The 21,627-nt window shown below is 38.6% G+C and overlaps 1 protein-coding gene across 12 annotated transcripts in view; it reads left to right on the plus strand.

The window, feature by feature from the left end:
• PUM1 (pumilio RNA binding family member 1) overlaps window positions 1–21,627 on the plus strand; it is a 127,763-nt gene that overhangs the window by 28,755 nt on the left and 77,381 nt on the right. For all 12 annotated transcript variants that reach the window (XM_082649907.1, XM_082649912.1, XM_082649917.1 and 9 more), the window contains exon 3: window positions 7,370–7,438. In XM_082649907.1, coding sequence (XP_082506033.1) covers window positions 7,370–7,438 — 69 coding nt within the window. The remainder of the gene's footprint in view (window positions 1–7,369; window positions 7,439–21,627) is intronic.

The following is a 21,627-nucleotide window of genomic DNA, read 5'->3' on the forward strand; positions in this document are numbered from 1 at the left end:
AAACAAATAAATAAATAGAATTAGAAAAAAAACCAGTGTAGTAATCAGTTTCCAGAACAACAGCTGTTTAAGCCAGGTGTCCTGGAGCCCTTGTGCTTATCTTCGATGAGAACAGAAAGAAGTGCTAGTAAAGGGGATAGAGAGCTGAATTTGAATTCCACTTCTGATCTTTATCTGCTATATGACTTTAGACAGATCATGCCTCTGAACCTTGATCCTCATCTATAAAATGGAATAATGTCTATTTTGCAGTACAGTGCCTTGAAAACTCAGCAAATGCTGGTATTTAGTGTTGCTATTAACAGTGAATAAATAAGATCACGTAGTAGGGTTTGCCTCCTCCTAAGCTTAAAGAGTAGTCTTTTGTTTTTGTTTTTTCCCAGTAATCAAGAAGAATGTTGATTTATTTATATTTTATTAGAGGAATGTGATAACTTTTTGCTTTTCTCACAAAATGGGGATAAGAGTACCTGCATTTTCAAATTGTTACGAATATTAAAGAGATCATACAGCATATAAAGATTTTTATAGGACAGGACCTGGCACAAAGTAAGTCTCAGTAAATATTCGTTGTTGTTATTATTTATAATACAGATACAAGAAAGCAGAAGATGGTGTAGAACAGACTTATTAAATGTTTTTCCATTAATGATTAAATTCAGATTAGGTTAATCCTCGTATTCCATTTCTTCTTCTCATTGCTCAAGTTTCTCCTGCATTTGCTGGCTTTTTCTCTCTGGTATCCCCTTCCTGTAATGGTTCTTGGCACCAGCTCTTCTGCTTGTATTGTTCTGGATCTATGTTAGTGAAATGGAGCCACCGTGATCTAGGCTTGCCTTTGCAAAAAATCCTCCAGGGGAACAAAGGTGTGGAGGAGAAAAATGCCTGAGAACTGAGATTCAGTGGTTGAGGAAATAAATATTCTAGTAAAGGCAGTTTTAGTCTCAAGGTATAGAAGTCTTTTCTGCTTGGCAAAAATTCAGGGCATTAAATGAAGGAACACCAGGGATTCTCTCTGAACCCCAGAGCAGGAAATATATACGTGGGCCTCCTGGGCACTAGGAGGCTTTTCTGTTTCCATAGGGGTTCCATAGTGTCTTGTCTCTGATTTTTTTCAGCACATTCTTTCTCTTCTTTGTGTTGACCATCTACTGCTTATTCACCGGGTTATACTTGACCCAAAATGACAGCTACAACTGCCAAGTGTTTAGGGAATTTCACTTTATCTCTCCATTGCTATCTGGCCTGAATGCTAAGGAGAAGTATCTGATTAGGTCAGTTTATCACTTCTCTTCAGGTACTAGGGGTTTGGCCATTTAGGAGAATACTTTTGTTATAGTTGTTTGTGGCCAGAGGTGGTGGGAATCACAAAGTTGCCCTTTCTAGGCAGGTGTCTTGAAATAGGTCTGTTACAGAAAATATTCAAAAAAGTGTTGCTTTGTTGAACTTTATTTTTCCAAGTGCACTACATAGCTCTGATTACTGTTTTAAAATATAGACTTCCAGTGTGATTTCATAAATACCAACTTAGTGGTACCTATTGTGTTTGAGTTTGGTTCTTGTATACAATCAACAGAGAAGTGGCCAAATTAGCTCAAGTGAGGGGACATTCATTGTAAAGACACCCTGAGCAGTTAAGTGACAGCAATCCAAGGGCAGGAATGCTAGTAAAGTAAGGCCAAGAACTGAGCCAGAATGCTGTCAAAAGTTGCTTCTTTTTTAGGTCTTTTATATTGGACTGCATGGACCACCATGGTAACCGCTTTGTTCTTTGAGATTTAATGTTCAGTAATATATATCTGCTTGAAAATCTGATAAATGTAATTTGTTACATATTTGGATCATTAACTCCTTAAATTTGGATTCCTTTATACCCAAGTCTGAGTTTCAGTGGGTTTTTTTTTTTCCTTGACTGCGATGTTGGCTGGCCAAAAGACAAAAATCTGAATAGAGAAGTAGGAGGAGAACCAGGAGATCATAGTGGTATGGAAGTCAGGGAATGAAGGAATTTGAGAAGGTGACTTTATTGAGATGTTTTTTTTTTTTCTTATGAGAACGGAAAAAACATGAGCTTGAACTAGTGATGATTTTTATTTTTATATGTTGGAAGTTTCTGAATGGATTAGAATGGAAGTTTCTCTGAATTGAGGATTAGCTGGGAATTGAGAAGAGAGAAAAATGGTTGTACTTTGAAATGCTAAGTTTTAGAAAGTAAGTTAGACGTTTGTGTGATCTAGGTACTTCTAATATTGATTATGAAAATGCTGACCTATATAGAGAGAGGCTCACCTCCCTGGAATGACCAAAACCTACCCTTTGCTAACCGAGGATAGGGAAAGAAGAGATGGATGTATGGGGACATTTCAGTAACTTAAAGAGAATAACCTGTGACATGGATATAGTTGAATAAATGCCTACTAGGTATTGGACATGTCTCATTTAATATATTTTTTAATGAATTTATTTATTTATGGCTGCATTGGGTCCTCGTTGCTGCGCGCGGGCTTTCTCTAGTTGCGGTGAGTGGGGGCTACTCTTTGTTGCGATGCGCGGGCTTCTCATTGCGGTGACTTCTCATTGTGGTGGCTTCTCTTGTTGTGGAGCATGGGCCTAGGCACGTGGGCTTCAGTAGTTGTGGCTTGTGGGCTCTAGAGCGCAGGCTCAGTAGTTGCAGTGCACTGGCTTAGTTGCTCCGTGGCATGTGGGATCTTCCTGGCCCAGGACTCGAGCCCGTGTCCCCTGCATTGGCAGGAGGATTCTCAACTACTGTGCCACCAGGGAAGTCCCTCATTTAGTCTTCATAGTAAACGTATAAAGTAGCCAGTGTTATCTCAGTTTTACAGATGGAAATAGTGAAGTGTATATCATTCATTGATTCTGATAAGTGTATGGGTTGTTGGGTATGGTAAGTAGGGCTTCTCAAGGAATGCACTTTAGAATATCATTCTTAATGATTTGTAAAGTGATGCTTTTGCGTAATTTTTCAAATGTGATGTATAGTTCCGGGTTTATCTGTTTTGATTTTATAACTTCCTATGCGGTAAAACACCAACTTAATTTGCAAAATTATGATTCTAGTTAGGACAAGATCTATGTTAGAAGAAGACGACAGGTGTTGAGGCTTACAAAAGGAAGTTCTGGTATCTGGGAAATGGAAAGGAAACTCAGAAGCTAGGTCATTTGTACAGATGATATTCTTGGGTGGGATGAAGTGAGGAAATATGAGGTAGGTCAGACACTAACGTGGTTTTCTCACTTTGCCTCTTCAGTAAAGGGAGTAAGAGATGCTTTTATGGGGTGGGGCCTCAGTAGAGAAAGTCCTGGATGGGTGTGAGATGGGCAGCTGTCAAGTAGCCCACAGAGAAAAATAGGAAATAGTTTTGTGAAACCAGAGGTGATAGGTTATTTAGTGGAAGGCAGGAAGCCTTACAGACATTTAGCAAAAGTGAAGATGGAATTAGTAAGTCATAGTAGAAATTAACATTAACCCTTCACTCAAATTGAATACTAGAGAAAGAGGGGGAGGTGTCGAGTACAAGAACTTGAAAAGATAGTTCTGTCCTGATGGGAGCATTTTCTTTGATTATAATTTACAGCCAGCTTTTCTCCTTTATGATAGAAAAGGTTTCTGTTACCTGCCCAAAAAGTTTCTTACAGTCGTCTGTTTTCATCATTTGATTTTTCTTGATTCCTGAGCGTCTTCTTCTGATCATTAGTTTTGTTTCCTAGGAAGAATTTTGTTGAGAGTCTGCCTGGTGTTGATGACCATATCAGGTATAGCTCCCATTATAAACAATAAGTTCCTGACTAGTTAAAAACACTTTTGTGAGAGTGACTTGGTTTATCTTGTCTACTCAACTGTGGGTAAATGGTTTAAAATGGAGTTTCTGTACTAGCAAAGGCTCCATTCTCGTTGTCTATAGGAGGTAGGAGGAGTAGTGGTTCACCTTGTATGTGGGGCAGAGAGAGACACACCCTGGAAGAGGGAGAGCTGGAGGAGGTGAACAGAGAGCTGAAGATAAAGAGAGGGTGAGGAGACCTGAGAGGGTGAGCGAGCCAGCAAATAAAACGTGGTAGGAGAGAGAATGACGGGTGGGTGGGAAGGCAGTATAGAAAGGGATGGAAATTGCTGTGAGGGAAGGATGGGCAAATTTTGAAGGTAGGGGGAGGAGACAGTGGAAAGCAAAGGCAAGAAGACCAAGAGAGCTGACTCATCAAAGCCCACAGCAAAAGCTGTGAAGGCAGTTCTATCTGGGGGTGGAAACTTCCTGTGGCTGCCCTGGAGGCAGCTTGATAACATAGAAAGGACATTGCACTTTGAATTGGAACATCTGGATTTAGATCCTGGAAATGCCATCTAAACACTCTTCCCTACTCAACAGTGGTTGGGGAAGGCATTTCTGTGAGGCTCAGTTCTAATCTCTCAAATGGGAATAATTACTGTGAGATTGTTGTAATGATTACATAAATATGCATATTGCATGTTCTCTGCCTTCCCTTACCATTCCTACTTTATTTTTTTCATTTTTGTAGCCACTCCTACTTTTTTCTTGCGAAATATAAATAGAATTCCAACATTCTTGGTTAAAACTATTTGTAGGTTTTTGGATTTTCAAGAAACGCCTAGCATCTAGTTAAATGCATGTTTAGATTCCACAGAAAAAGCTAGATGTAGAACTTTATGTGTTTAATTTACATGCTTTGTAAATGTTAACTCTGGCCTGAAGGTTCAAAATGATTTTATCTGACGTTTGTAGAGTTTAGCTAAGATGCTGTCCTCATCTCCCCTCCCCTCCTTTACCACCTGTAGTTTAGGAGCTTATTCAGTGTGCTTACTGAAATAATGTAAACGCCTTGTACTGTGAGCCTAGCTTCTGTTTCAAGGCCCTTTGAAACTGTTTTACCACAGTAACAGGCCTTATCTCTATGTCTTTGTTCTCATATGGCTTAAATTTAGTGTCATTTTGAATTTTATAAATTTACATTTTTGTCAAGCATCCCAAAGCTGTTACATCTTAGTGACACGATGTATCATTTGTAGCATAGTGTCAGCTCTGGGTTTTGAAAATGTGTAATTTAAAACAACGCGACCCGGGCTTCCCTGGTGGTGCAGTGATTATGAATCCGCCTTCAGATTCGAACCCTGGTCCAGGAAGATCCCACATGCCGTGGAGCAACTAAGCCTGAGCACCACAGCTACTGAGCCTGTGCTCTAGAGCCCGCGTGCCACAACTACTGAGCCTGTGCTCCTAGAGCCCGTGCTCTGCAAAAAGAGAAGACACTGCAATGAGAAGCCCGCGCTGCAACGAAGAGTAACCTCCACTCGCCACAACTAGAGAAAGCCCATGCACAGCAAAGAAGACCCAACACAGCGAACAAAATAAAATAAATAAATTAAAAAAAAAAACAACAATGCGACTGTATTTTTATGTGGTGACAGTTCAGTCAAATTAAGATTATTGGGGTGGTATTCAGTCAGCATGTTAATAAAATCCTTAAATTGGTTCCCCCAGCTGTATTCAGGTTCGTGCTCCATACTCTACCCTCTCCCTGCCTGTCCCTAGTTTGACTCTCTTTGCATTTATCCACTGCTAGAAATTGTTCACATACATTTGGAGGTAGTGATGATTGGATGAGGGGGTTTGAGAAAGTCCTGCTTCAGACAATCAGCAGTCTTTCTCAGGTAGGCAGAATAGCTTTCCTCTTTATATTACTCAGCCATAAAAAGAAATGAAATTGAGTTATTTGTAGTGATGTGGATGGACCTAGAGTCTGTCGTACAGAGTGAAGTAAGTCAGAAAGAAAAACAAATACCGTATGCTAACGCATATATATGGAATCTAAAGGAAAAAAAATGGTTCTGAAGAACCTAGGGCAGGACAGGAATAAAGACACAGATGTAGAGAATGGACTTGAGGACATGGGGAGGGGGAAGGGTAAGCTGGGACGAAGTGAGAGAGTAGCATGGACATATATACACTACCAAATGTAAAATAGATAGCTAGTGGGAAGCAGTCGTGTAGCACAGGGAGATCAGCTCTGTGCTTTGTGACAACCTAGAGGGGTGGGATAGGGAGTGTGGGAGGGAGATGCAAGAGGGAGTAGATATGGGGATATATGTATATGTATAGCTGATTCACTTTGTTACAAAGCAGAAACTAACACACCATTGTAAGGCCATTATACTCTAATAAAGGTGTTAAAAAAAGAAAAAGAATAACCTTCCTCTTTAATAAACAAGGGACATTACTCTAGCCTCAGGCAGCAAAGGTGACTTGTTGCTCATAACTGAGAGGACCAGTAGACTGTTGGACAGTAAAGGGTTTTTGAATTATGACTGTTTTGCGTAATCTATTCCACACTTCATTCTTGCTCTTAAATATTACCTTGTAGTAATGACCTTGGAGATGAGTTAATTGAAGTCTAGAAAGATTGTTATGATGTGGGTAGTACATTTAATGATAAGTAAAGTTTGAAGAGATCATTGTGATATGTGCTATTTTTTATTTCTTCTGGTTTTCAGATACTAGGAGCCCCCAGAGATATTCCAATATGGAGAAATGTTGGGGGCACTCCATTATATAGTTTGTAGCGCCTTTCAACCTGAGGTTTATCAAAGAAATACTGGCTTGGATCAAATGAATCCCCTAATTTGTACTTAACTGTTTTCACAAGGACTGTGGTCTGAGTCAGTTTTCATAAGGACTGTGGTCTTTGAGTCAGTAGCAAGGTTTAGGTCACATAATCATCTACATACATTATTGCTTTTCAACATGTTGATCTTTACTTATTAAGTCAAAATGTATGAAATACAGCTACAGTAATTCTCTCCCTCTCTTTTTTAAAGACTCTGCTTCCTTATTTATTTATCTATCTATTTATTTATTTGGCTGCGTTGGGTCTTAGTTGCAGCACGCGGGCTCAGTAGTGGCAGCATGTGGGCTCTCTAGTTGTGGCGTGTGGGCTCTAGAGCACGCAGGCTTAGTTGCCCCCATGGCATGTGGGATCTTAGTTCCCCAACCAGGGATCGAACCCGCATCCCCTGCATTGGAAGGTGGATGCTTAACCTCTGCATCACCAGGGAAGTCCCTACTGTAATTCTTGTGTGATGGAATTTGCTTTTTCTTTTTCTACATTATGTGTTTTTCATGTTTGAAAACAAAAGGGAATGGGAGGGGAGAAAGCAGGGGTCATTGCTGAACGCTGATGGTTAAAGGTAAGTGAATGTTTAATCTCAGTCACTTGATTATTGTTATTGTCTTGTCAATATCTGAAAGTAAACATAGAAAAGCTTTTCAGTTGTGTTAATGTGTATGTAAAATTCAAGATGCTAACTTGGAATTATTCCCTCCTCTATTCTAAACAATAGGTACGTTCTATGGATGAGCTGAATCACGATTTTCAAGCACTTGCTCTGGAGGGAAGAGCGATGGGAGAGGTAAGTGAATTGGTGTGCCAGAAAAGTGGGCCTGTTTTTAAGAGAAGGTTGGAGCTGTCTTTCATCAAATGTGTCCGAATCTAGTCTCCAGAAGTATGTGCTTGCTTTTCCTTGTTGCCATCCTCATGATAGGAGTGGGATATTGCAGAATTTTGCCAAAACAATCTCATTATAAGAAGAATGTTAACTTTAGCCTAATGTCTTAAAAATAAAACAAAACCAAAATGTGAGCACAAATTAATATTATCTTAACCAGTCAGTTGTAAATTGAGGTGTTAAAATTTTACAAAATAGTTTTATATGCATAAAATGTCCTTAACCTTTGGCTCATTTTCCAGTTGTTAGGTTCTTTTGCAGTGGAAGGGAGTTTTAGATTGGATGCTAGTCAGAATATGTTGATAACCTATTTTTAGAGCAGTGTTATTTTTGAGGAAGTTGTTTAGACTTCCATTGTGAAGAGGGAATTGTTAGATTTCTGGTTAAATAATTCCAGAAGGTTGAGGCCTGAGCCAGTCATCCCTTATGTAGATAGAATTTAGAAATAAGAATTTTGGTTTGTTTGTAATGTTTAAAATTTGCAGAAACAAAATTTACCATCCATTATATTGATAGTGAAGATTGCCATAATTCTAAAAGAAAGAGGAATATAAATCAAGTATAGCAGGTTTCTGGTGCTTCTAGATGTTGACAATAAGAGTGTATTGGTGATAGGTAGAACATACAGGTTGAATTAATGGCTGAAGATGTCACAGGTTCACAAACTGGGGGCATTTGCTTGTGATTTTTTTTGTTCTGGAGAAGTAGCCTTAGGTTTTTTCTTCTGTTTTATATTTTGTATATCTAATATTTAAAAGCCCCCATATCTATTTTAATGTTTTAAAGGAGGGAGAATAGCTGTATTCTGGATTCTCTTTTATACTATTCATTAAATACATTTGTTCTTTGATTTAGCCAATATTCTTTGATCCAGGCACTGTTCTAGGTTCCAAGGACTCAAAATTAAGATAATTTCCTGATTTATAACAAATATTCATTTACTACCATTGTGGCTGGGCATTAGTTAAAGTCTTTGTGTTTTGATCCTAAGATTCTTGCTTCCTTGGTTATAAGATTTTGTTTCCAACTTTTCTGAATCATCTTGTGGTCAGAGTCGAGTGTCCTATTATCTTGGGTTCATGGGGTTTTGGCCTGTTTTTGTGTTTCCTCTAGACCTTGAAGAACAGATTGGTAGGTGTTCTTATGTTTCCTGTGCCTGCCTAATATTAATGAAACAGTGCACATCAATAAACCCTATCTGGTTATTGAGTAAGTGATTTTCTTACTAAATTTCTGGAGCACAGTTTGAACAGAAAGTTAACAGATGTGTCTTATTAATTATAGATGGGGAAACTGCATTCATCTGCTTCCGCACTCCTGTGGTTCTAACCTGGTCCACTCTAAGCCCAGTCTTTTAAAATTAGTTACACAGTATAAAAATAATGCCCTGTTACTGTTTTGTAACACTTCATAATCTTTAAAGACTTAATTGAAGAAGAGTGAACAGAAAGTGAATTTTATTTAAATTAACAACAAAAATATTTAAAAAATCATTTTCTTCTTCCAAAAATATCCCTTCCCCACAAGGTCTCCAGACCGCACCTCCTTATTTTTGTTAGAGATGTCATTTTTTGATGTTTGTATGTAATTCGTCAGAGCTAGGTGTTGGCATATGTAAATAACTAAACAAAGTACATTCCAACAGTAATGCAGTGTCACTCTTCTTTCCTTATTATTAACAAAGTAATAATAATAGCTACCATTTGTTGACCATCTATTAGGCAGATGCTAAGAGGTTTGTATGCATTATCTCATCAGTAACTCTCTCAGGATGGTTCTGTTACCCAGATAAGGAAAAATTTCGCTCAGGGTCACACATCTAGAAAGTGATGGAGCTGGGACTCTGACCTGGCTACCTCTCCAAAGCACGTGCCCTTAGAGTAAATGAAACCAATACTTATAAAATAATTGATGGTAAAAATCTCATTTTAGTAAGCTTTATAACAGTTGATATTTGGGGAAGGATTTTAAAAAATGCTTAATACACTTCCCTTCCAAAATACACTTAACTGAAGTTATTTTTTGAAAGCATAACCCAGTGTCCAGGCACAAAGGGGACAACTAAGTTAAGTATGGAGTGAGGTTTTTGTATTCAAGGAACTCTTTCTTTAGCTAGTTGAGGAAGGAGTGAATACACATGACAACAGAAAGAGTTCACTGCGTTTCTTTGTATGGTTCCTGTTTTGAGAAGAGAGTGATCAGTATTGGCAGGAGTAGTTTGTGATTACTTGGATGGAGGTATATAGGACTTGGGAAACGTCCTCTAGTTTAGTTAGGATTCACATAGGTATAGGTTGGGGGAATGTTTTTTGCAGAGATACAAGGGAGATGGGCACAAAAGAGAGATGAAGAAAGCTAGCTTTTATAATAAAATAAAAAAGCATAGTTTCTAATTAGTTTAACGTCATTAAATTTACTTCCCTTTAAACAATAAAGCATCTCTGGGAGGGGATGTGTGTAAATGTAGTGTTTACCCATATAAAAACTAAAATTGCAAGTAAATTGCATGGATTTATAAAGCCAGGCACAGTATTTTTTTGCTGCAGTTATTTTATTTGTATTTGTGTGTGTCTGTGTGCTTGTGTGAGAGTCCCCATTAGGGCAGATGATACCTATGTTCAAGAGTTTGTGAATCTTTAGAGTTCAGAGAGAATTGCCTCGATTCAAAGTAATTGATTTCTAGTAAAGTTAGTGCTGCCTGGCTCTTGCTACTTTTTTTTTTCCTTATCAAAGCCAGTGCTAGACTCCTGGAGTCACTTTGCTAGATAGTGTTTCTTAGAAATCTTGCTCAGAGGTGACTACTTAAAACTTTGCCTTCAAACCTTGCTGGTTGTCTGAAGTACAGCTAGCTGTTCTTAGCTGAAGGACACTCTACAAGTGCTTTACTTACCTCCTATTCTAAAAAGTCAACATAAAAAGGAAGATAGGAAAATGTCTTAGGCTTAGGGCTACAAATTATTTTCAAATATTTCATTCACTCTCCTTGCTAGCAGCCCCTTTCATTCAACTTTAAGTCCAGTCCTGAAAAGTTTAAAGGCACAGATTATTTCTGTTAGTTGAGTATTCAAGAGTGTGTCTTTGTAGTACTGAGGAAGGCTCATTGACCTGATGTTTCTGGGTTCTGTTTCTGCTTTGGTTGGTTTATGGTCTTGCATGACTTATTTATTTTACGTCCTGAAAAAGCATTTGCAAAGAGGATAGTGGTTCTCGTTTGAAAGTACTTTGAGAGTCTTTGACAGAAAAGCCACCTTATTCTGAATAATTGGTTTTCTCACTTTTAAAAACCAAGGAACTTTTTTTAAGAGTCCTTAATGTTTTACATGTAGTAAACCTGACAGCGTTCAGGGACATTAAAATAACAGTGATTATTTCTGGAATAAATGGAATGTATTTAGGTATGTGGCCCTTCATCTTTGTTTTAGAAAACTGAAGCATAGAAAAGCTTTCTGTGCTTTTTTACAAACACGTTTGTAAACCTGAGGAATGAAATCTGGAAGGTGCATCTGTATGTAGAGTGATAATGAATCCTACCGCGTTCCTGGAAGTAGAGTAAGGTGAGATGTATTTAAAACATAGCTGCAGGTTCTCATTAGACATTACATAGGATTTCTGCCTGTAAGTGTGAGAGCAGAATGGCTTGTAGAGGAAGGAATTCGACAATGATTTGGAGAGCTCTTAACCCAAAGAAAGGTATAACTTGATGGGGTGAAGAGCTCACTTGATGAGAACCCTGATGCCACCGCTTTTGGCCTTTCCTCAGGCATTCATCTTCTTTGGACTTTGCTTTTTTTCATCCATAAGACACACATGTTGGACTAGATAGTTTTCCAGGACCCTTTTAAGTCTAAGATTCTTGGAGTTTGCCCTTATTTCTAGCTTTAAAAAGATAGAAAATAGGACTAGTTCTCCTTTTTCTAGGATATGCCAGAGGGTATCTAAAAGATGTGTTTTTTTAGAGTGTGATGTAGAGGTTCTGTAAGTTTTCATTGGATTCTCTAAGTGACTCATTCACTGTGCAGCTACATAAGACATTGAAGTGTCTGTCCATCAGGGCTCATAGGGTGGTAATTGTGAAATCGGGACAAGTAGGAGCCTAATGTGGATACCAAGTCCACATCTTTCCATCATGGCATGATGGCTCACAGAATTGGAGGCTTTTGGGTAGCTAAAAGTACTTTTTTTTTTTTTGCGGTACGTGGGCCTCTCACTGTTGTGGCCTCTCCCGTTGCGGAGCACAGGCTCAGTGGCCATGGCTCACGGGCCCAGCTGCTCCGCGGCATGTGGGATCCTCCCGGACCGGGGCACGAACCTGTGTTCCCTGCATCGGCAGGTGGACTCTCAACCACTGTGCCACCAGGGAAGCCCTAAAAGTACTTTTATGATCCACAGCCCTAGAGGGGCTAACCTCACACTGTAAATTCCTTGCAGTTAGGGTCCCATAAGAGTAACTCAGTTGACTCTAAACTGGGTTGAATTTTGGAAAGGAGATGTGTTGTCTGCTAGCAAGATCATGCAGCCTTTCTTGCAGAAAGGATGAAAAATAAATAGAGCCTGTGGTGCATTATAAAAATATCTGGCCAAGCAGTGTGACACATCCTTTTCCCCCCAAAATGCAGCTTTTGAGTATGCATAGGAATGGTAAAAGCTGCCTAGTTCCATTAACTTTGTATTAATACCATTTGGTTGTTGGGCATTTTTGACATCTTGTTATTAAAATGAAATGGTTCCTTTAGAGAAGACATAGCTAGCCAGGCCAAGTGTTATGGAGAAAGTTAATAACTTTCCTTTATTAGGTTAATGACTATGTTAGAGGTGAAGTGACCTTTTTATGAGTCTTGTTTAGGAAGTTCCTGGGATCTCATAATAGTTTTGGGATTAGGATTGGGCGTTTTGAAGAAGATGATAAGAAGGTATCTTCTAACCCTGAGAACATGGGTGCATCTGACATTTAGAACCTGGTGCGCAGTTCTGTCCTGTCACTTTGAGACCTGTGTCGAACCCCATGCATTCCAATATCTGCCTTCTATCCTACACTGGGAAGAATGGGTGGACTTAACCCTGTATACGTTAAGCTATCTTGGAATGTTTGAATGCAGTAAAACATGCTTCTCTGCATCAGGAAATAGCTGATCCACATGCTGCTTAATCTGTCTTCATTAAATTTCTTCCCTTTTATCCTCCTTTGTCTAAAATGTTTTTATTCTTTTTATCCACATCAGTATGCTTTATTTGAAAGTAAGCTAATTAACTACAGTAATACATTAACACTTTTCAAAACACGTTGGCATTGATTTCATTACCTATGTGAATCTCCCAACAGATTTTTGAGAGACACGACTATTTTTACATGAGGGAAGTGAGTTGTAAGGTCAAGTGACTCCACCTAAGATTGTAACTGTCAAGATGTGGATTGACATCAAGTTCTATTTCATTAGGCTCAGAAATAATAATAGCTGCAGTCTATTGAACATATATGATTTTCCAGGTACTGTACTAATCACATATACATTATTGTCTTCACAGTGGTCCTGCAATATTAGGATGTCCTTTATATACTGGGCAAACAGGATTATAGAGGTTAACATGATCATGAGCCAGCTGTTTAAACCCAGATCTCTATCACTCAGATCCTGAGCTTTTCTACTGTTCATTTCTGCATGTCCAGAGCCTACCCAGTACGCAAAAGTCCAGCTTCAGTTATCAGCTCATCTATGAAAGCTTTCTTGCTCTCACCAACCAGAAGCTACAGAGGGGAATTCAGTAGCACATTATTTATTTATATAATTCTTATGGCCCTAATTTATTTTATATATAGTGATTTGTGTAAATGTTTTCTATTTCCTTGCACATAAGTTTTCTGAGGGCAGGGGCTTCAGCTAATATGTACTTTGTAAACAGTAGCTGCCTAATATATTGTGTTGAATAAATCGTGTACCAGTAAATATTTTTTTCTAAGTATGGATCCCTCTTTATTTTCTCTTTTACATCAGAAGTTCCCCCCAAGGGACCTCAGTTCAATTCAGTTAATATTGCCTGTATTCTCTATCCCTATTACTTTTCCACCCTCAGGGATGTGGGGGTGTGAAGGGGAGGATGGGGAGCGGACAAAACTGAAAAGCATTTATTCAGTCTTCTCTGCAAATCTTTACATTTTTGAATTATTCAGTAATTATTTTATGAAGAGTACATAGGATGAATAGCATGTCAGCAATGCTGTTATCCAAGTTGAATCTTATATAAAGGCATTTATTATAAAGGATCTTTTATTTAATGTAGTTGTAATCATAGGACACTTCCTCTGGGCCATCTGCTGGGGCATGGAAATATTCTCATTATATATATACAACCAGACATAATGGTGTTTAGAAAATTGGAATTGCTGTTATTATATTTCTTGTTCAAGCTTGTATTAAACTATGTTGTGTGTAATTCTTTCTTGTTTACTTTTGTTTTGCTGATGAGGAACCAGAACACCAAAATTAATTCATTGTCTCTTAATTAATTATGCATTCTGTGGTCCTCATTATAGCAAAATGTGTAGAAGAAATAGTTTATTTTCTGTGTTGGTCTTCCTTGTATACATGCACGTCTGTGATATACATGCACATCTGTGAAATTTTCCACTCCTGGAACACATGAAAGAGGGAACCTGTCCATATCTGGCATACTAAGACACTTCTCGTCAATTTAATAATTAAAAATACCCGGAGGCTGACTGGATGTGTGGGTGGGTTTGAGTGTTTGGTCCCATCTTGAGGCAAAGGACTCTTTATCCTCTCTTAATTGAGCTGTTTGCTTCCTGCTTTGGGAATATGAAGGGGGTAGATCATGAAGCAATCTAGATGTTTTCATGGTTTTATTCATGAACTTTACAGATTTCCTAAGTGATCTGGAGGCTTATCTTTTACACACTGAGCTCTCAGGTACTATTGCAAGGAATCATTTATATAATTATTTAAAGTCTAGACCTAGTATAACTTTAATATGGTTATGTTATAGATCAAACCATGTAATTTATACTTTGATAAAAACAAATGACATTATTTATAGGGAACTTAAAGGTGGCCGGGATGACATTGTCTTCTGTTTCCTTACATGCCTTTTCTATATCGTGCAGAAAAGCCTAGTTCACCTGGGGAATATCTTCATTTTCTGAACATAGTTTACTGTTCATGAAGTTTTATGAAGATATCAGAGAAAAGAAACTTCTTTTGGCTCTGTTCTAATAACTTGAAGCGGGAAGGTATAAGGAAAACTTTACTTTCAGTGGCTTCAGGAAGGGATGTGCAGTGGAGAAGGGATTAGTGTGGCGCTTGCCCCAGGTTAATTTACCACAAAATATTCATGGAGCTTGAGGTGCTAACAGTATCTCTGAATTTTTTATTTTTGAAGGGCATGCTTTCTGAAAGAACAACCAACGTCTTCTGTGTGTTTAGTTTCAAGGATGAAGTTGTTAACAGTGATTGTGTTTTTTGTGTGGTAAAGAACACTGGGAAACCCCTGTGCTCCTTTGAAGACAGTGCATTTTTGGTTTTTTTGTTTGTTTGTTTGTTTTGTTTTCTTTTCTTTGGCCACACCTCGCAGCACTCGGGATCTTAGTTCCCCAACCAGGGATCGAACCCGTGCCCCCCAGCAGTGGAAGCATGGAGTCTTAACCATTGGACCGCCAGGGAATTCCCCAGAGTGCATTTTTAAGTTTAACAGTAGTCATCAATTAAAGAACTGTTTGCAATTCAGTCTAATTTGTGGTGGTCCTAAAATTTAAGAGCTACCAGATTCTTCTTATCTCTACTTGATTGCTCTTTTTGCTCTTACTGTTCCCCAGCAACTCACAGTGGATCCTCAGGACAACCTTAAAACTTTACCCACTGGAGTTGTAGACTTAAACTTGCAGCACCATATTCTTACATACTTGGATCCTGTTTTCATCTAGGCTTTGGACTCAGCTGACTCTGTGGAATAGATTCCTGATTAAAATAACTTCAGTGGTAGACTGGCTTATGTATACTTAGTGACTTCATTCTTGATCACCATAATGGGCTATGAATCTTCCCTTTTGAAATTAAATAACTTTAAAAAAAATGCCTTGAAAGTTGAGACAGACATCTAAGCAGCAGTTTATACCTTTCCAGCTCCCCTTTCCACAGGTCCCTTCGTTTACCATTTTATGCCTAGGTTACTGCAGTGACCTCTTTGCTTAGCCTCCCAGCATCCATTTGCTTTCCCTCACTCCTTTTTATAAAGGAATGTGAAATTAATCTTTCTTTTTTGGCCACGTCTCGTGGCAAGTGGGATCTTAGTTCCCCAACCAGGGATTGAATCCGTGCCCCCTGCATTGGAAGTGTGGAGTCTTAACCACTGGACTGCCAGGGAAGTCCCTCAAATTAATCTTTTAAAATGAATTTTTATGATTTTACTCCCTGTTACTGCCTGGAGCATTATTAGAGCCCAGCTCCTCAGTGCTCCATAAAGCCTCACTGGCAGCTGGACTAGTTTTGTTTTTTCACCCTCTCCTTACTGCACCTCTAGTTTGTGGCGGGATTCCTTTTTTATTGGTGGGCACCTGCCCCACTTGCTTTTATTTCTACCTTTGCTCTTTGTGGAAAGTCCTTTCCGCTGTCTTCTCGCTCTGAAGTCCCCCATCCTTTAAGGTGTTCCTTGACCATCCTGTGCCAGATACTCTTCCAGTTTGATTCCTGGTAGGTTTTTCTTTTTTAAAAAAAAATTTTAATTCTTGGCCTGTTTGTTTATTTATTTTTGGCTATGTTGGGTCTTCGTTGCTACACACGGGCTTTCTCTAGTTGTGGAGAGCGAGGGCTACTCTTCCTTGTGGTGCACAGGCTTCTCATTGCGTTGGCTTCTCTTGTTGTGGAGCATGGCTCTAGGCTCGCGGGCTTCAGTAGTTGTGGCTCGTGAGCTCTAGAGCACAGGCTCAGTAGTTGTGGAGCACGGGCTTAGTTGCTCCGCAGCATGTGGCATCTTCCTGGACCAGCGCTTGAACCTGTGTCCTCTGCATTGGCAGGTGGATTCTTAACCACTGCGCCATCAGGGAAGTCCTGGTTTTTCTTTTTAATCTTTTCTTTCAGGGCAGAGAACTTTGTTTGTTTTTTACTGCTTTTGTTACTTCCAGTAGTGGCTCATGCAGGTTGTGCATTTCAGGGTAAGTTCAAATACTTCAGATGCTAAAATTTTATTTTTTCAATGGTCAGAAAAACAATATTGGTTTTTCAGATATGAGAGAGAAGATCAAATTACCTCATATTGGCCAGGCCTAAGTGATTTGTGTAACTTCATCCTTAGTGGTGGAAATGTTATTAAAGGACATTAGATACAACTATTAACAGTGTTTATTATGAAAAGTGCTTAATAACCCTGGAAAATATTTTTTAAAAATCTCTTAATTTTATATACTGCAGTTATAATTATGCAAAAAATTAAACTTTTCTTTCTTAAAAGGAGTATATTAGATTTCAACAAAAAGAGATTTAGTTGAGAGACAATTAATATGGAAATTTGTTTTCACTAGTAATCATCTTGCCACATAGACTGAAAATTTTAAGCAGTAATTACTAGATGCCAGATTGTGATGCTGCCTAGTAGTGAAATGTGAAATAAATTATAGCAAATTTTGATTCTTAGACAGTTTTTTGACGATTTGAATAAAATGAAACAGAACAAAAATGTTTAAACATTTAAAAATAATCTTTACGTGTAAGTATTGAGTAACTGATTAAAAAAAATGCAGGAGGACTTCCCTGGTGGCGCACTGGTTGAGAGTCTGCCTGCCAATGCAGGGGACACGGGTTTGTGCCCCAGTCCGGGAAGATCCCACATGCCGTGGAGCGGCTAGGCCCGTGAGCCATGGCCGCTGAGCCTGCGCGTCCGGAGCCTGTGCTCCGCAACGGGAGAGGCCACGACAGTGAGAGGCCCTGCGTACCGCAAAAAAAAAAAAAAAAAATGCAGGATACTTAATTAGTAGTTATATAAATGGGAAATGAGAATTTAGAGGGTCATGTTCCTTAAACTTTCTGGAAGAGAAGGGAAAAATGAAAACACCATCTTCTTTCTTTCTTTATTTTTTAAATATACTTAGGTATTTTTAATTAAAAAATGATTGGCTTGTGATTAAGCCATTGAAGATTTTCACCATCCCTTATTTAAGCTACAGTTTTCAAAGTGGTTGGAAATTATTATCTGCTTGCTTAAAAATACTGTGTTGGCCAAAAAGTTCACTTGGGTTTTTCTGTAACATCTTACGGAAAAACCCGAACAAATTTTTTTGGCCAACTCATATCTGAACCATGTGGTGTGAGCTCTCTCAAAATTCCCACTAACTTTTGTCACTTTGAAATTATGTTGAAGTGAAATGTATCTGCTTAAGAGAAAATGCCTTATTTGTAGTGAATTCTGTACCACCATAATCTCAATTTTTATTTATTAAAAATCAGTTCTAAATCATACTAAAAGTGTATTTTGTAACAGGTCATCCATAATCCCACATCAACGAGCACCTATTTCAGTTTTTATTTTTCTTTCCAATCTTGAACCAAAAGGGAAGGGTGCATGAGGATAAGCAGTCTTTTCGTGTACAATTTTGTATTTTGCTTTTAAAATTTAATGTTATTTTATAAATATTACATATAGTCCTGATAGCTGTTTTGGGTGAGCTTGTATTGTTGCATATAGTTGTACCTTATTGAACATTTAGTTTGCTCCCAACTTTTTTGCTCTTATATTTTGAATGTGAAGCTTTTTTTTCCTTTTGAATTCTTTAATGTTGAGATAAATTCTCAGGAATGAACATGGCTTTTTTCCCAGCTTTTTAATTTATTATTATTATTTTTAAAATTTTTATTGAAGTATGGTTGATTTACAATGTTGTGTTAATTTCTGCTGTACCGCAAAGTGATTCAGTTGTACATATATGTATTCTTCATATTCTTTTCCATTATGGTTTATCATAGGATATTGAATATAGTTCCCAGTGCTATACAGTAGGACCTTGTTGTTTATGCATCTTATATGTAATAGTTTGCATCTGCTAACCCCAAACTCCCAACCCTTCACTCCCCCACACTCGCTTCCCCCCTTGGTAGCCACAAGTCCATTCTCTATATCTGTGAGTCTGTTTCTGTTTCATAGATATGTTCATTTGTATTGTATTTTAATTGTAGTTTTGTTTGGATATATGCCCAGGAGTGGGATTGCTGGGTCATATGCCAACTTTGTTTTTAGTTTTTAACTTCCATACTGTTTTCCATAGTGGCTGCACCAATTTACATTCCCACCAACAGTGTAGGAGGTGAACATGACTCTTAATGTATATTTTTTCAGAACCCTTTCCAAAAGAATTGTCATAACAGTGAATGGATATTTGTACCTTTTTTTTAAAGCCTTGTAAAGGATATCAATTTATTTTATATTTAAACCGTTTCTTGTTAAAACTTTAGTAGTAACTTCTGTGTGTAGTTTATAATATTTATTATGAACTGTCTTACTAGATTTCACAACAACCCTCTGTGGTATGGAGGGCCAGGTAAATTCCCTAGGGCATTAAGATTTTGAGAAGGGAATTCTGAAAATTACACAATTTTCACAGTTAGAGCTTTGACTAGAACATGTGACAGTGTTTACCAATAATACTTATTTTTTTTTAAGATGTTGGGGGTAGGAGTTTTTATTAATTAATTAATTTATTTTTGCTGTGTTGGGTCTTCGTTTCTGTGCGAGGGCTTTCTCTAGTTGCGGCAAGTGGGGCCACTCTTCATCGCGGTGCGCGGGCCTCTCACTATCGCACCTCTCAGACGCGCAGGCTCAGTAGCTGTGGCTCATGGGCCTAGTTGCTCCGCGGCATATGGGATCCTCCCAGATCAGGGCTCGAACCCGTGTTCCCTGCATTAGCAGGCAGATTCTCAACCGCTGCGCCACCAGGGAAGCCCCCAATAATACTTATTTATTTCTATCAGTACTGAGCGGTCCTTTCTCTGAGTTGATATCAAGTTCTTTTAATGTAATGAGAATATTTATCAAGAGATTAAAAAATTGGGGGTGGGGCTATATCTTACCAGCTAGTTAAAATATCAGGTATTTGACTCCTGCATTGGCTACATTCCAGTGAAACCAAGCTTGTGTTGGAAGTTTGCATTGCCACATGAGATGATTAAACCTGTTCATGCCTTCGGGGTTGTAGCATCCCTGTGAACAGTACTCCTTGAGAAGCCAAATCTCTGCTCTGAGAGATAGCTCTATGCAGCCTGTGTTGTGTGTAAGCAGTCCTCTTGAGTACAGAGTGCTTATTGGAGTTTCCATCTATGCAAGTATTAACGGTGGTATGGTCAGACACATCCAGTCTTTAATAATCAGCTTGCCTCTTAGTTTTTGCAAAGCTCTAATCATAGTTCTTCCTGCAGTGTTTTGTTAGGGCTCCTAATTTTATAGATTTTCACTGAAGTGGGCTGGGTGATGTTGTGCTCACATCTGCTAGCTGAGTACACAGCATTTCATTGGCTATGCCATTAGTAGTGTGAAGTCTGTTGGTTACTATTTTGTTATTAAATAATATTAGCAGCTAATTCTTTGAGTGATTACTGTGAGTCCAGCATTGTACTACTCCTTTACCCACTATATTATTTAATATTCATAACAGTTCATTTTATAGGTGAGAAAACTGAGGCCTAGATGAGTTGGGATTTGAAACCAGTTTTTTTTTTTTTTTTTTTTTTTTTTGCGGTACGCGGGCCTCTCACTGTTGTGGCCTCTCCTGTTGTGGAGCACAGGCTCTGGACGCGCAGGCTCAGCGGCCATGGCTCACGGGCCCAGCCGCTTCGCGGCATGTGGGATCTTCCTGGACCGGGGCACAAACCCGTGTCTCCTGCATCGGCAGGCGGATTCTCAACCACTGCGCCACCAGGGAAGCCCCCTGAAACCAGTTTTTTTTTGTTGTTTGTTTTTTAAAGTGATTTCAGAGCAGTTGTGTATGTTTTACCACTATATTACTTAAAATAAGAAGCCTAGAGGTTTTTGATGTTCTCAGCCTTTCAGTTTATTGTCTCCACCTCTGTTTAAAGGACTCTTGGTAGGGGTTAATGTGGTGGTCGATTGTGCAAGTGTGGCTTTGTGTATTGTCTTTTCTGTTAGATGATTTAAAAAAAAAGGTGTTTCCAAACACAATTTAGAGGTTTCCCAAGCGGCTAACATTGCTCATAAACCAGTGCTTGATTTCTACTTTGTTCTCCAGAAGCCTCATGAATAAGCTTACTGATTTCTTTACTCTCCTTAAGTCTTTTCCTGTGGTTCAAGCTGGGATAAGTAGTGTATGTGTTTTTCTCCTAAAGACCGGAGAGCAGATACTACTGGAGAGGCACTTAGGAATCCCATTTAATGGGACAGTACATGGAAGAGTACAAGGTCTGTTGTATTGCTGTGTCGGATGGTAGGACCTCCCAAGCCCTGGTTCTCAGTTTGTAGGTCTTGAAAGGGATTTACTAATTTAGAGGTGATTGGATTATAGAACTGACCTATACTGACTAGAACCACAAGAGATTAATGTATGAAAACTAAAATGCAATTTACTAATTTATAAGGAGAAACAACAACTCTCAAGTGGACAGGATAATTGTGTTCAGTGATCAGCATGTTTGGCTATAGGAGGAAGCAAAGTTCTCTTAAGTTTGCTTGGTAAGCAGTCTGAGCCAGGGAAGTTACTTGGATGTTTTTAGTGGCTGCTGTACCCAAGCTACTATCTAGCCTGATGCATTAATTGCTTTTATAAGGACAGACTTGTTTGTGCATCATATGTCCTCTCCCTAAACATGCATATTGGTTGATACTGCCTACATCTGACTCCCTGGGTCTCCTTTTCTTTTGTTGGACCAATTTCTAATTCCCTTATCTTCCTTTAGAATTGTGAAATCTTTTAATCCTCTAATTGCCTAATATTTCTTTAAATTGAATTTTGTAAACCTCTTCTGTGATCTGTTCTTTGTTGTCCTGTCAAAGAACAATATTTCCAAGTTCTTGATGGGGTAAGCAGTAACTGTCTTTTCATACACTAGTTGCATTTGAATGTTTGACGATTGAATTTAGGTGTGGCT

Source organism: Grampus griseus, assembly GCF_964374135.1.
Source record: "Grampus griseus genome assembly, chromosome: 1".
In the NCBI taxonomy this organism is placed as follows: Eukaryota; Metazoa; Chordata; class Mammalia; order Artiodactyla; family Delphinidae; genus Grampus; species Grampus griseus.